At 41.4% G+C, this 15979-nt stretch overlaps 1 protein-coding gene across 2 annotated transcripts in view; it reads right to left on the reverse strand.

The window, feature by feature from the left end:
• The window catches only part of gpat2 (glycerol-3-phosphate acyltransferase 2, mitochondrial), a 47842-nt gene extending 36458 nt beyond the window's left edge, over positions 1–11384 (reverse strand). Inside the window, exons 1-2 of one of the 2 annotated variants that reach the window (XM_014161526.2) lie at positions 11240–11384; positions 6693–6802 (exon numbers count right to left, since the gene is read on the reverse strand). In XM_014161526.2, coding sequence (XP_014017001.1) covers positions 6693–6764 — 72 coding nt within the window. In that variant the 5' untranslated portion in view covers positions 6765–6802; positions 11240–11384. Of the gene's footprint in view, positions 1–6692; positions 6803–11239 lie in introns of those variants that run through there. The other variant, XM_045703225.1, reaches the window with a different exon arrangement.
• Positions 11385–15979: the final 4595 nt, after the last annotated feature.

Here is a 15979-nt window from a genome sequence, read left to right on the forward strand (position 1 = left end):
AAATCACAATGTAAATTGACAACAGCATCAACTCTGAGTCAACATGCTTCATATTAGGTATTGTTCTTATATCATCCGGCATAAAGACATGATCTTATATCAACAATATGTCATAAACATGTCAACATGTCTAACACAAACCGGATTGTCACTGTATAGGACTTTTGAGCGTTGACTTTCAAACTAGCTAAGTGGCAGTAGAATGTGTTTACATGACATCCCTGTCAGTGAGACCAAATCCATTATTATTCTGTCTACTCCCCAACACACAAGTATTATGCTGTGTGTGTGTGCGCATGTGTAACAGACAAAGGCATTGATTGGCTTGCTTGTAGTGTAGCACAGGACCACGGTAATATCACGTTACCAAAATGCCATGATACCAAGATTTTAGAATACCGTAGTACTGTTTCATACGATACTACCAACGTTTTCAGCCCGACCGATCTAAAGAACCTGCGGGCGCCTGCTCGAAAATGTTTCTCAAGTCAGTTTTGTTTATAAATTCTGTTGAATTTAAGCAACAGCCACTAGTCTCTTGAATGAGCAGGCAATAATACCCACTTCACTTTGTTTAAAAAATATATATAATTTAACTGTGATGTGAGCGGGGATGCAGACCCAGACGAGTCTTATGTTGTTAGAGTTGTATATTTGTTACATTGGAGCAGCCCACAAAGCGATACATTGTATTATTTCATCACCTGTTACAACCAAGAGCACAGACCAGTCCGAGTAGACTTTGAAAGTTCCCTGACATGCAGCCTCTGAGTGCCAGAGAGGGAAAATGGAGCAGAGAAAACATCTTGTCTCTAGTATAACCAGTGAAAACAATATGACCCATATTACCAGAGATGCCTCTCATTCTACCTATCAGGATTCATGCACATTTGCTATAATTTCATAAACCATGTCACGGGCCTTTTACACTAATCCTGGGTCGCTAATTATTGGTTTGGTAACAGACAACGTTGTTCAGTCATGTTACCCAGCTAGCTAACAGCCTGGTAACTTGACAGTGGGTTTAGGCAAATGTAATTGGCACAGGAAGAAAGGAAAAGAGTATGCTACTCATGAGGGGTATTTCAAAAGGAAGAATTCATTTAGACCTAATGTAAGCCTACACTATATCAAATCTATTTACTTCTGGTGCTCCTTCAATTCTGTTTGGTGCCTATCATTTTAAAAGTTGGGAGTAGTGTGTGTATGTGTGTTTGTGGGAGAGAGAGAGTGGTGTGTGTTTTATGAGAGTGAGGGAGACAGAGGGTGTGAGGAAGTGCGTGTGTTAACTGAAAAGACGTGTCAGTAAGGGGAAAACACTGCGTAATGACATGCAGATCATTATGCATGTATATCACAGGAGGTTGTTGGCACCTTAATTGGGGAGGACAGGCTAGTGGTAATGGCTGGAGCGGAATAAGTGGAATGGTATCAAACACATGGTTTCTGTGTGCTTGATGCCATTCCATTTGTGCCATTCCAGCCATCATTATGAGCCATTCTCCCTTCAGCAGCCTCCACTAATGAACAGTCGTGGCCAAAAGTTTTGAGAATTACAGAAATATTAATTTTCACAAAGTTTGCGGTTTGAGTGTCTTTCGATATTTTTGTCAGATGTTACTATGGGATACTGATGTATAATTACAAGCATTTCATAAGTGTCAAAGGCTTTTATTGACAATTACATGAAGTTGATGCAAAAAGTCAATATTTGCAGTGTTGACCCTTCTTTTTCAAGACCTCTGCAATCCACCCTGGCATGCTGTCAATTAACTTCTGGGCAGCCCATTCTTGCATAATCAATGCTTGGAGTTTGTCAGAATTTGTGGGGTTTTGTTTGTCTACCCGCCTCTTGACGATTGACCATAAGTTCTCAATGGGATTAAGGTCTGGGGAGTTTCCTGGCCATGGACCCAAAATATTGATGTTTTGTTCCCCGAGCCACTTAGTTATCACTTTCGCCTTATGGCAAGGTGCTCCATCATGCTGGAAAATGCATTGTTTGTCACCAAACTGTTCCTGGATGGTTGGGAGAAGTTGCTCTCGGAGGATGTGTTGGTACCATTCTTCATTCATGACTGTGTTCTTAGGCAAAATTGTGAGTGAGCCCACTCCCTTGGCTGAAAAGCAACCCCACACATGAATAGTCTCAGGATGCTTTACTGTTGGCATGACACAGGACTGATGGTAGCGTTCACCTTGTCTTCTCCGGACAAGCTTTTTTCCAGATGCCCCAAACAATCGGAAAGGGCATTCAGAGAAAATGACTTCACCCCAGTCCTCAGCAGTCCAATCCCTGTACCTTTTGCAGAATATCAGTCTGTCCCTGATGTTTTTCCTGGAGAGAAGTCGCTTCTTTGCTGCCCTTCTTGACACCAGGCCATCCTCCAAAAGTCTTCGCCTCACTGTGCGTGCAGATGGACTCTCACCTGCCTGCTGCCATTTCTGAGCAAGCTCTGTACTGGTGGTGCCCCGATCCCGCAGCTGAATCAACTTTAGGAGACGGTCCTGGCGCTTCCTAAACTTTCTTGGGCGCCCTGAAGCCTTCTTCACAACAATTGAACCGCTCTCCTTGAAGTTTTGATGATCCGATAAATGGTTGATTTAGGTGCATTCTTAATGGCAGCAATATCCTTGCCTGTGAAGCCCTTTTTGTGCAAAGCAATGATGACGGCACGTGTTTCCTTGCAGGTAACCATGACTGACAGAGGAAGCACCACCCTCCTTTTGAAGCTTCCAGTCTGTTATTAAAACTTAATCAGCATGACAGAGTGATCTCCAGCCTTGTCCTCGTCAACACTCACACCTGTGTTAACGAGAGAATCACTGACATGATGTCAGCTGGTCCTTTTGTGGCATGGCTAAAATGCAGTGGAAATGTTTTTGGGGGATTCAGTTCATTTGCATGGCAAAGAGGGACTTTGCAATTAATTGCAATTCATCTGACCACTCTTCATAACATTCTGGAGTATATACAAATTGCCATCATACAAATTGAGGCAGCAGACTTTGTAAAAATGTATATTTGTGTCATTCTCAAACTTTTGGCCATGACTGTATATTCCTTCCATTCCTCCAGCCAAATCACAGGTAAGCCTTTTTCAAATATTTGCAAATCCTCCACAGGCTGAGCAGGGCCAGGGACAATCCACTTTAATAGAGAGCCTGCAGTGTGACACTGATAAATGAGCCAGTAAGTTTTCACTACAGTAAGAACTTATTGTGGAAAAATCTAAAGTGCTGACATGTTGAAAGCAACTCTCCAAACCAAATCCACATCGGAATCCCATATCGAGCTGGAAGAGATTCTGTTGGAACCTGCCAGAGATGGGTGAAAACATTTACATCACACTTGACTGCTATGTATTCATCATATCATAGGATACATCCCAAATGGCACCCTATTCCCTCTATAGTTTGCTACTTTGACCAGGGCCCATAGGAGGCAGTAGGGTAGGTACAGGTAACTGCCAAAATAATGAAAACAGCAACATAAAGTCTCTTAACAGGGTGGGCCACCATGAGCCAGAACAGCTTCAATGCACCTTGGCATAGATTCTACAAGTGTCTGGAACTCTATTGGAGGGATGAGACAACATTTTTCACCGTGAAATTCCATAATTTGGTGTTTTGTTGATGGAAAACGCTGTCTCAGGCGCCACTCCAGAATCTTACATAAGTGTTCAATTGGGTTGAGATCTGGTGACTGAGACGGCAATGGCATATGGTTTACATTGTTTACAGTTGAAGTCGGAAGTTTACATACACTTAGGTTGGAGTCATTAAAACTTGGTTTTTCAACCACTCCACAAATTTCTTGTTATCAAACTATAGTTTTGGCAAGTCTGTTAGGACATCTACTTTGTGCATGGCACAAGTCATTTTTCCAACAATTGTTTACAGACAAATTATTTCACTGTATCACAATTCCAGTGGGTCAGAAGTTTACATACACTAAGTTGACTGTGCCTTAAAACAGCTTGGAAAATTCCAAAAAATTGTGTCATGGTTTTAGAAGCTTCTGATAGGCTAATAGACATCATTTGAGTCAATTGTAGATGTACCTGTGGATGTATTTCAAGACCTAACTTCAAACTCGTCTTTGCTTGACATCATGGGAAAATCAAAAGAAATCTGCCAAGACCTCAGAAAAAAATGTATTGACCTCAACAAGTCTGGTTCATCATTGGGAGCAATCTCCAAATGCCTGAAGGTACCACGTTCATCTGTACAAACAATAGTACGCAAGTATAAACACCATGGGACCAGGCAGCCGTCATACCGCTCAGGAAGGAGACGCGTTCTGTATCCTAGAGATGAACCTACTTTGGTGCAAAAAGTGCAAATCAATCCCAGAACAGCAGCAAAGGACCTTGTGAAGATGCTGGAGGAAACAGGTACAAAAATATCTTTATCCATAGTAAAACGAGTCCTATATCGACATAACCTGAAAGGCCGCTCAGCAAGGAAGAAGCCACTGCTCCAAAACCGCCATAAAAAAGCCAGACTACGGTTTGCAACTGCACATGGGGACAAAGATCGTACTTTTTGGAGAAATGTCATCTGGTCTGATGAAACAAAAATAGAACTGTTTGGCCATAATGACCAGGGTAGTGCGAACAGCCCAGTACATCACTGGGGCCAAGCTTCCTGCCATCCAGGACCTCTATACCAGGCGGCGTCAGAGGAAGGCCCTAAAAATTGTCAAAGACTCAAGCCACCCTAGTCATAGACTGTTCTCTCTGCTACCACACGGCAAGCGGTACAAGAGCTCCAAGTCTAGGTCCAAGAGGCTTCTAAACAGCTTCTACCCCCAAGCCATAAGCCTCCTGAACAGCTAGTCAAATGGCTACCCAGACTATTAACACCGCCCTCTGCACACCACTCTCTGTTGTCATCTATGCATAGTCACTTAATTAACTCTATCTACACGTACATACTACCTCAACTAACTTGTGCCCCCGCACATTGACACTCTATACCGGCACCCCCCTGTATGTATGTATGTATGTATGTATGTGTATATATATAAAAATAAAAAAATAATTCTGCTCGTCTTTAATTACTTCTTACTTTGATCTGTTATTCTTATCCATATTTTTTTTAATTAATAAAATTTGATTTGAAACTCAAAATTGAGCTCAGGTGCATTCTGTTTCCATTGATCATCCTTGAGATGTTTCTACAAATATATTGGAGTCCACCGGTGGTCAATTCAATTGATTGGATATGATTTGGAAAGGCACACACCTGTCTATACAAGGTCCCACAGTTGACAGTGCATGTCAGAGCAAAAACCAAGCCATGTGGTCGAAGGAATTGTCCGTAGAGCTCAGAGACAGGATTGTGTCGAGGCACAGATCTGAGGAACGGTACCAAAAAATGTCTGCAGCATTGAAGGTCCCCAAAAACACAGTGGCCTCCATCATTCTTAAAGATTGAAAAAGTTTGGAACCACCAAGACTCTTCATAGAGCTAGCCGCCCGGGACAAGTCTCTGAATGTCCTTGAGTGGCCCAGCCAGAGCCCGGATCTGAACTCGATCAAACGTCTCTGGAGATGCCTGAAAATAGCTGTGCAGCGACACTCCCCATCCAACCTGACAGAGCTTGAGATAATCTGCGGAGAAGAATGGGAGAAACTCCCCAAATACAGGTGTGCCAAGCTTGTAGCGTCATACATCTCAAACAGCAAATGCATTGGCAACGGAAGGCAGGCTTCATCAGCATGTCACACACCACATTCAATGAGATGGAGGCAGTATGCATTTTGAAAACATAGCCTACTTAATCATTTTACTACATTATGAGGCATGTCTTACCTTGCTTTAAAGTAGCCTAGCCAAAATTCAGACCATATCCGTGGAGGCAAATCTTTTATATTAACTTTCTTTATTGTCCAGTAGCCAAAGGCACAATCCTAGTCATAATATATTATTAGCAACCCATGCTAGTTGTTGCATATTAGATCACCCCTCTTTCTAAATGTTCAAAGGATATTTTCATCTGTTACATGAAACCACTCGCATGTGCGTTGCGCTTTGACAACAGGCGTTTTCCCACTAATTGCATTATGGAACGATACGTTGTGTGTAGCCTACTGCCTTGCTGCACTTATTATGTGAATAAATAATTGTTTATTAACATTTTAAGCTAAATGTTCTGATCTGTTCCACCACTCATTGCCTTTTAAAGTATAATTTATTTTTATGTAGCCTACTGGTTGTATGAATTTGGGATCTATCGTCCCGCAACTGTCCCAGTCTGTTTGGAATAGGCAAATTCTTTCTCGACAAGCTGACCAATAGAATAGGTAAACGTTTGTACTATGGGGTATAGTAGAATGACATAGGCTAGTGATTTTTCTGTTTGTTACTCATCTTGTTGGCTGAGGAAAAGTAAATGTGGACAGGTATTCTAACATCTTCAAAGTGCACATCAGAATTCATTAAGAAGAATCGCACATCGTTCTGTTAATATTTAATTACCATAAACAAAATGTGATTTGTCATTCTGAGCACCGTGGTTGGATGCCCTAATCAGGTTACATACCCAATGCATATGGGTCCGGTAAATTTCTCAAATGTCCGGTAAATTAAAATGTTGCCGGTCAAATGTCTGGCGCCAAATTTCCCTAACGGAACCCCTGGTGGGTAGGTAGGTGGGTGTACTGTAGGCAGAAGGGTGTTCTTACTGCTGGTCTCTTCTGTTGAGTGCCCTGGGGGATGAGGGCTTCAGTAAAGTCATACCCACTCTTCTGCACCATGGTGGTTCGTTCCACAGGTGTGTCACTCTCTCAGGGACCTATAGACACAAAGAGGGTGGCAGGGTAAGAGCAGGTTTACTTCAAACATACACTGTAGAGCGCTTCACGGGTCCGGGTGGACACGATATACTTGAGAACCGAACGGATTGGGTTTGTGTTTGAAATTCACAGTCTGAGCTGGGTCCTGTTTGATTGTCATCGGGTCTATGTAAATATATCTTACAGACCCGAGTGGATCTGACCATGTTCTGCATAGCATATTTATGTTACGCTAATAAGGTGAATTTATTGATTTATAGAAGGCCTAGCCAACATATAAAGACCTATTCAATAACCAGAAGAGCAACTTGTTAGCTCACAGGCTGAAACAATGGTGCTCAAACACAAGAGGCTGTTTCTGTTCTTAACTGCCATTACAATTAGATTTTATTAGACATGTATGCCTTCCTGTTCATTTGTTATCAATAGAAAAATGGTGTTCTGGTGAAGACATTCACAGAGACAGATAATGCAGACTCACTGGCAAACAAGACAACAGTCAAGAGAAACAGTATGAGTGAGTGCACTGACGCATCTAACATCTCTCTCTCAGTATCACTGACACATCTCCCCCTGCCTCTCAGTATCACATAAGGCCAGACTTCCATAATAGGAGAGAGCTGACAGAGCCTGAGCATGTGGCCAACCCAGTCATCCTCTGTAGCTGATAACACACCTGAAAGCATTGCACGCACATGCACCCTGTCATACAGACTTTCCCATGGGAATGAGGGTTATTCTAGGGTGAAGCTATAACCATAGTAACCCTAGAAGCCAATCTAGCTTGACACACAAGCATATGCTTTATTTTGCACAAACACCCGTAAGCAAGCACGCATGCACGCATTATGAATACATAACAGTGCTGTGCTGGACACTGCACAAAACAGAAGAGGATTGTGATTGAAATGCACAGAATGTGCTTTATCACTTCAATTACAGCTAAAGCCTTAACACACACACCTCTCCCCAAAAACAAATTTACTCACCCAGTCCTGGCCAGGGAGTGTTGGCAGAAGTCAACTATCTATCAACCTGAACCCATAGCTACAATTACTCATCCTCTGTCTGCATCTCTCCTTCCACACCACATTTCTCTCTCCCTCTACTCTCACTTCCTTATTACTAACTTTACTCACATCCTGAATCAACTATCCTTTCTAGCAAGCGTATAGCCTAACTTAATGCTCAAAGAGAGGGCAAAGAGGGGTGGGCTATCAGCTGATCATAGGGAATGTACACTGAACAAAAATATAAAAACGCAACATGCAACAATTTCAAAGATATTACTGAGTTACAGTTCATCTAAGGAAATCAGTCAATTGAAATAAATTCATTAGGCCCTAATCTATGGATTTCACATGACTGGGAATACAGATATACATCAGTTGGTCACAGATACCTTAAAACCTGTTGGGGCTCGGGGGCAGTATTGAGAAATTTTGAAAAAAATATGTGCCCATTTTTAACTGCCTCCTACACCAACTCAGAAGCTAGGATATGCATATTATTAACACATTCGGATAGAAAACACTCTGAATTTTCTAAAACAGTTTGAATGGTGTCTGTAAGTATAACAAAACTCATATTGCAGGCAAAAACCTGTGAAAAATAGATCAACATTTTTTTGAATTTTGTGACTGTACTATTTAGTGTCATTGTTTTATAGATACCATAGTGAGAAAGGATTCATTTCGCAACACCTACAGCTTCCACTAGATGTCAACGATCTTTATAAAGTTGTTTGAAACGTCTATGATAAACAGAGAGCAAATTAGAATGCAGGGAAGTTGACATGTCATCACTTCATTTTTTTGCGCCTGCGCATAAATCTGAGAAGCGTGAGTTTGTCATTAATTGTTTATCAAGACATAGGATAGGTTGTGTGAAAATATTACTGATGTTTAACATTAAAAATGGACCAAAAGATTAATGCTAAACAAGGTTTGAAATGTTTGAACGAACGTAAATAGATTATTTACTAGGTTTTTTTAGCTTTTCGGCGTGATTTTACAACCCCCCCCACCACGTTTTGTGGGAGCATAATGAACGCTAACTGCGTTCATAAATTATGAACTTTGTCAAAAGAAACCACATTTGTTCCGGACCTGGGAAATCCTGGCAGTGCCTTCTGATGGAGATAATCAAAGGTAAGGGGATATTTACAATGTTATTATCGATATTAGATGATGCTAACTGTATAGCATAGCTTGTTGTTCTTAGCATAGCACCCCGTTTATTGCAAAATGTGATTTCCCAGTAAAGTTATTTTGAGATCTGGCCATTCGGTAGCAATTACGAGATGATAATATATTATTCTTTGAATGACAATATTATAATTTACCAATGTTTTCGAATAGTAATTTTGTTATGTTCACCGGAAGCATTTCAGAGAAGAAAAAAATCTGAATTTCACGCTACTGTAAAATGCTGTTTTTGGAAATAAATATGAACTTGATGGAACAAAAAAATGCATGTATTGTATAACATAATGTCCTAGGAGTGTCATCTGATGGAGATTGACAAAGGTTAGTGCATAATTCTAGCTGGTTTCTGCTTTTGGTGACGCCTGACCTTGAATTGAAAATGGATGTTTGTACTTTTGTGGCTATGTACTGTCCTAACATAATCTAACTTTATGCTTTTGCCGTAAAGCCTCTTTGAAAATCAAACAATGTGGTTAGATTGAGATGTTTATCTTTTAAATTGTGTAAAATAGTTGATTGTTTGAGAAATTGAAATTATTAGATTTTTGATGTTTTGAATTTCCAGCCTTGTTAGCAATCCCGACTCAGGGTTCATTGCTAACCTGTAGCCCCAACAGGTTAAAGAACAAGGTAGGGGTGTGGATCAGAAAACCAGTCAGTATCTGGTGTGACAACCATTTGCCTCATGCAGCACAACACATTTCCTTCACATAGAGGAGTTGATCAGACTTGATTGTGGCCTATGGAATGTTGTCCCACTCTTCAATGGCTGTGCGAAGTTGCTGGATGCATTTTTTTTTTCTTCCATTGCCTGTAGCTTATGCCAGCCCATACCATAACAGCACCATGAAGCACTTTGTTCCCAAGATTGACAACAAAAAACTGCTCACCCACATGTCTGCCATCTGCCCGGTACAGTTGAAACCGGGATTCATTCATAAAGAGCACACTTTTCAAGTGATGCCAATGGCCATCGAAGGTGAGCATTTGCCACTTAAGTCGGTTACGACGCCGAACTGCAGTCAGATCAAGACCCAGGTGAGGATGACAAGCACGCAGATGAGCTTCCCTGAGGCGGTTTCTGACAGTTTGTGCAGAAATTCTTCGGTTATGCAAAGCCACAGTTTCATCAGCTGTCTGGGTGGCTGGTCTCAGTTGATCCCACAGGTGAAGAAGCCGGATGTGGAGGTCCAGGGCTGGGGTGGTTACACGTGGTCTGCGGTTGTAAGGCCAGTTGGACGTACTGCCAAATTCTCTAAAATGATGGCGGCTTATGGTAGAGAAATGAACATTAAATTCTCTGGCAACAGCTCTGGTGGACATTCCTGCAGTCAGCATGTCAAATGCATGCGCCCTCAAAAATGTTGACATCTGTGGCATTGTGTTGTGTGACAAAACTGCACATTTTAGAATGGCCTTTTGGCCCCAGCACAAGGTGCACCTGTGTAATGATCATGTTTAATCAGCTTCTTGATATGCCACACCTGTCAGGTGGATGGATTATCTTGGCAATGGAGGAATGCTCACTAAACACATTTCTGCACAACATTTGAGAGAAATAAGCTTTGTCTGCTTATGGAAAATGTCTCAGATCTTTATATTCAACTCATGAAACATGGGACCATTACTCTATATGTTGCGTTTATCATTTTGTTCAGTATAGATTATGTAAAGCAGCTAAGTATTTTGCTAGGTAGCTATTCTGTTGAAACAATCTAACTAGTCTTTACCGGTGATTGGAGTTATCTGCCTTTTAGGCCTACTGACAGTCGAATTGAAGCCTTCCCTGTTCCTGACCGTGAAATGACACAGGCAAATCAAAAGGGAGCCACTAGTAGCCTACACTACCGTTCAGCGCCGATAGCTTCTGCCTGCAGGACAAGTAATAAGGAGAAGTACAGTACGCGCAAGCGTTGGGTCGAAGGAGGAGGGAGTTTAAGATTCAAAATTAGCTTGGTTTGATTGGCAACTCGAATAACAACAAAGAAAATAAACTAAGTGAAATAAAAAGTTAAACGCCACCAATCTGAAAGGGCACTTTTCTTATAGGAGGGCAAAATGGCAGGTGCTCAGAAAGACCTCCATCTATGCACGTGCCTGATCCCTGCTCTCTCCGTCCTTTCCTCCTTCTCCCATTCACCTCCATGGGTACATCTCGCTAAACATCAAATGGTACTAAGACAGAGTGGACAGGAATTAGTTTGTTACGTAACCACAACATAGGCCTACCTGTCTTCTTTCTCTCTTAACGCCTTTTCTACTCTCCTCTGAAGTTGTTCAACGCTACTCTATGATACGTTTGACTGCTTGTTTTGCACAGCTTGCTAGCTTATGTAACTAGCCAACTCGCTAGCTCCAAGTATGGGTATTTGCATACGTGCTGTATAGAAGTGGGCGTGCCAACAGAAGTAGGAGGATCAACAGACCGTTTTGATTGTGCGTGTTGTTTTTAGTTTCTACGTTTTAATTGGTCAGTTCCCCACCGTGCGAACCAAGACTGGGTGCGCTAAAAGGCACTCTATTCTTGATAGAGAATAATACTGTGCCATTTGAATGTTAACAGAACACACAACAAACACCTCACTTATTGCCTATATATGAAAATAAAAGTAATTTTGACGTTAAATGCTGAACTAAAATCCACAAATAGCAGTCGAGCATAGATAGGCCTTGGGGTTCTCCAGATGTTGCAGGATGAGATGCACTATACTAAGGATTGCTTCATCTGTGCGACGTTTGTATTTGTTAGCCAACTGATACGGGTCCAACAGTGTGTTTAGTCTGACTGAAGCTTACACGCCATGATCTTTTCAATACACTTCATTACAATGGAGTTCAGAGCAACAAGTCAACAGTCTTTGTTTTCTTTGGGAGAAGGCTTCTGAGGAAGAGCGGTGATGATTGCCTTCTTCCACTAAGGTGGAACCATGTGGGAATGTACAGGTATCTAAAAGACAGTGACCCAGGCTGGTGTTGAGCATGTTAACACACTTGGCAGAGAAGTGATGTCAAACTTTATGTAGAAGTCATTAAGTTCATTTGCCATTGTCTTTTCCTCTGTTGGGTACACTGGTTTTCTGGTGGGAGTCATATTAGTGATGGCTTTTATTGTTAACCTTTGTCCTTGAATACTCTTCATTCTAAGCTGGTTTGCTGCACAAGTCTAAGAGTAATTATATTGAGCCAAACACAATTTTATTATCATCATCTGATGATAGTAAAATATATAGATGCCATGAGTTATAATAATCAAACAAAGATTTATTGGTAAATGAAAAAAAACAGTAGGCTGTTTGCTGCACAGTTATACAAGAGTAATTATTATTGGTAATACATGAAAAACTGGTAGACTAATAACTGAGATCAGCATTTATTTTATTTTCATATACTGTATAGGCTATAAGAGAGGTGTTTGTTATGTGTTTTGTTAACATTCAAATGTCACAGTATGATTTTCTATCAAGAATAAAGTGACTGCTAGCCCTCCCAGTCTTGTTTCACACTTTCAGGAACTGACCAATAAAAACAACATGCTCAATCAAAACCGTCTAACCAATTACAGAATGCTGGTGTAACGCCTGTCACTGCTGATCCTCCCACTTCTGTTGACACACCCACTTCCAGACACACTCCACGTTTGCAGTTACCCAAGGGAGGAAAAGTGAGGACAAGGCTAACGTTACTTGCTTGGGTGAAGTGTACATGGCCAATTTGAGTTATTTTGGTTTGATTAATACATTTTTCAAATGTGCTTGCAAAACAGTATTTGCTACTCACGTTGCGATCTTCTGTCTGCTGGCAGTACTTATGATGTTCAATCACAGAGGCTAACCTAAGGTAGAAGGCGTAAAATAAACGCCTGAAACTAGATCCTCTACATCAGTGATTCTCAACTGGTGGGTTGCGACCAGGTTTTGAATGGGTTGCGAGTGTCTGAGTACATTTTTATTAAATTAAAAATACTCCAGTCTGAACTTAAATGACTAAAACCAGGTATAAAGTGTGTAGAAATGATAATTAACCTATATTTTTAAATAATTTAACCACTGAACAATTTCTCTTCAATCACAGTATTTTCAATATAAAGTTATTAGCAGAGCTATTTGGCAGATTTGGTTGATTTTGTGGTCTCAAACCAGTGAGCTTAACATTCTTCATCAAGAATATGGGCAAATTGGAATTATTGACAATGAAAAAGTTGGGACATTTGTTCCCTTGTCATATAATTGGTACATTGACTATCAAGTTAGCATTAAAAATAGAGTTCCATATTGCATTTTGGCAAATATTGGATAGCGACTGAGACAACCTGGTTTAATTTGGGTCCCGAGAACCACTGCTTTACATACTGTTCTTGACAAGAAGGGAAAAGAACTGTTAGGGGAGGAGTTAAAATGGAGTGTCGCCAAAGGTGTCGCCTTGATAACGTCCACAGCGGAAGTCGTGTCACAGGCTCTCTTTCCATTTCCCCTGAAAACCAGAACATCCGGCCACAAAGTCAAAATTGGCTATATCGTAAAAATGTACTTTTGGGCCTTAATTTAAGGTTAGGCATAAGGTTAAGAGTGTGGTTAAGGTTAGTGTTAAGGTTAGGTTTAAAAATTGCATTTTATAAAAATAAAATGTAGAAATAGGCAGAGTTTATGACTGTGGTAACTAGTGACGATCCTACTGAGAGGCGTGTAAGCTTGGAGCGCCTCCTTCAGGGCAAAAATAAAGACAAGATTAGCACATTTGTTTGTTTATTTGTGAATATAATATCAGCGTTTTTATAAGTGGAATGAATGCCGATACATATGTATATAAGGCCAATATTGGCCGAAAATATGGCTAAACTGATTTATTGTTTGGCCTCTAGTGGTCATAGTGCTGTAGTGGGCTGGGATTGGGAGATCATGAGGGACTCTCAGTGAGAAGAGGAGACTGGCGTAACCATGGTTGCACTTGCAACCACTTAACACTGTCACTCACACTATCATCAACTCTGGTATTCACATCACACCGCAATGCTAGAAATGCAGTCTAGAGGGGGAAACATCGATTACATGAGAGAGGGAGAGAGAGCCAACAAACCAAAAAGAAAGATGGACAGCGAGAAAGCAACAGAAGCAGAATACCTCTGTTAGTAAGAGACTGTGCTTGTATTGTTCTCTGTATCAATGATCTACAGAAGAGAGTTCTGACTCTCTACCGTGTGTCCTAAATGGCACCATATTCCCCATAGTGCACTACATTTAAAAAGTAGTGCACTAGGGAATAGGGTTCCATTTGAGATGCCTCCTAGGTTGTCCTCAAGGGATTGGCTATTGGCTGTGTGTGATCAGTCAGTCAGACCAGGTAGGTAGGCTAGAGACTCGAGAGGTACGAGGCTAGAGGCTAGGTGTGGTCAGTCAGTCAGACCAGGTAGATAGGCTAGAGGCTAGAGAGGTACGGAGGCTAGAGGCTAGGTGTGGTCAGTCAGTCAGACCAGGTAGATAGGCTAGAGGCTAGAGAGGTACGGAGGCTAGAGGCTAGGTGAGGTCAGTCACTCAGACCAGGTAGATTGGCTAGAGACTAGAGAGGTACGGAGGCTAGAGGCTAGGTGTGGTCAGTCAGTCAGACCAGGTAGATAGGCTAGAGAGGTACAGGGAGGCTAGAAGCTGTGTGTGGTCAGTCAGACCAGGTAGGTCAGGCCTGGGCAATTATTTTCCATGGAGGGCCACATTAGAATATATTTTTGCCATTGCGGGCGAGAATCATACTACAGGATTATACATCATGTGTATGACTGTGTTGACAGATATATCTACTGTAAATCACGTCCAGATATGCTACTTATTTTACTTTTTTAACATGCACAGAAATAAACCACATCCATGTTCTCCTTTTGGGAGTCATTATTAAACATGCAATGAACTACACGGAGGGAAAGTGCACTGCACTTTCAGCACCATGGACAGAACTCTTGTTAGCGGGTATGCACAAAAACACAAGAGAGAGCTTAAAGTTACATTTAAACTACTCAATCAGTGTGAGGAGTGAAGTCTCTGATTGGCATTGACTAGAACAGTGAAGTCAGGTATAGTTTCTGACGTCGCTATGCGCAGGATTGCTAAGAAGTGCGAGTCAGTAAGAGATGATTTGTGCCTTGACTTGTCAAGTTGCAGGTCAGTGGGAGCGTTATCCACATTGAAGGTGAAAGGAGAGGAAACCAACAGCATTTCATTTTCCAACACTTTGAAGTCCTCAAAACGACTAGAAAACTCCCCATTGAAAGCACGCAGCAGCGATGTATACTTCTCCCGCTGGTCATCTGATAGGGAACAGACTAGTAGTGTCAGAAGGTGGTTGAGATTGTTGACTTCTACTTTGCGGGTCAGGAGGAGGAGGATTTTCCTTTGAAGGCTTTGACAAGGCTGAACACCTGATGTGCAAAAAGGCCCTTCCCTTGTAGTTTGGAATGAATTTCATTCATGAGGGCCATGATGTCCACGGTGAAGGTAAAATCAGCCAAACATTCTTTATCTTGCAGTTGAGGGAAATCCACATATTTTCCTTTCATTTGCAAAAACTCAGCAATTTCCGACTTCAGGTCCCACACCCTTAAAGAACCTTCCGCAAACGCAGCCATCTCACGTTTGTGTGGTAGGGGAGATTTGCATGACCCGACTCTGTCTCTCCCAACTGTGAGACAAACTGTCTGTGGTTTAAATATTTAGCTCTTATGAAGTTTACCATTTTAGTGACTGTGTCCACAACATGACTCATTTTTCAGAACACATTTACAGAGCACCTCCATTATGAATAATGCAACGCAGGAAAATTATTTTCTGATCTGGGTTCAGCTCAGCTACTTGATCTTGTATCCTTTTCAAAAGGCCAATGTTTTTTTCTGTCAAGTTTGGGCACCCATCAGTGGTCACACTGAATAACTTTTCAAAACTCAGTCCCAGCTTTGCCACACACTTATTTAACCTCCTTCAATAAATA

Source organism: Salmo salar, chromosome ssa20 (genome assembly GCF_905237065.1).
Source record: "Salmo salar chromosome ssa20, Ssal_v3.1, whole genome shotgun sequence".
Taxonomy (NCBI): Eukaryota; Metazoa; Chordata; class Actinopteri; order Salmoniformes; family Salmonidae; genus Salmo; species Salmo salar.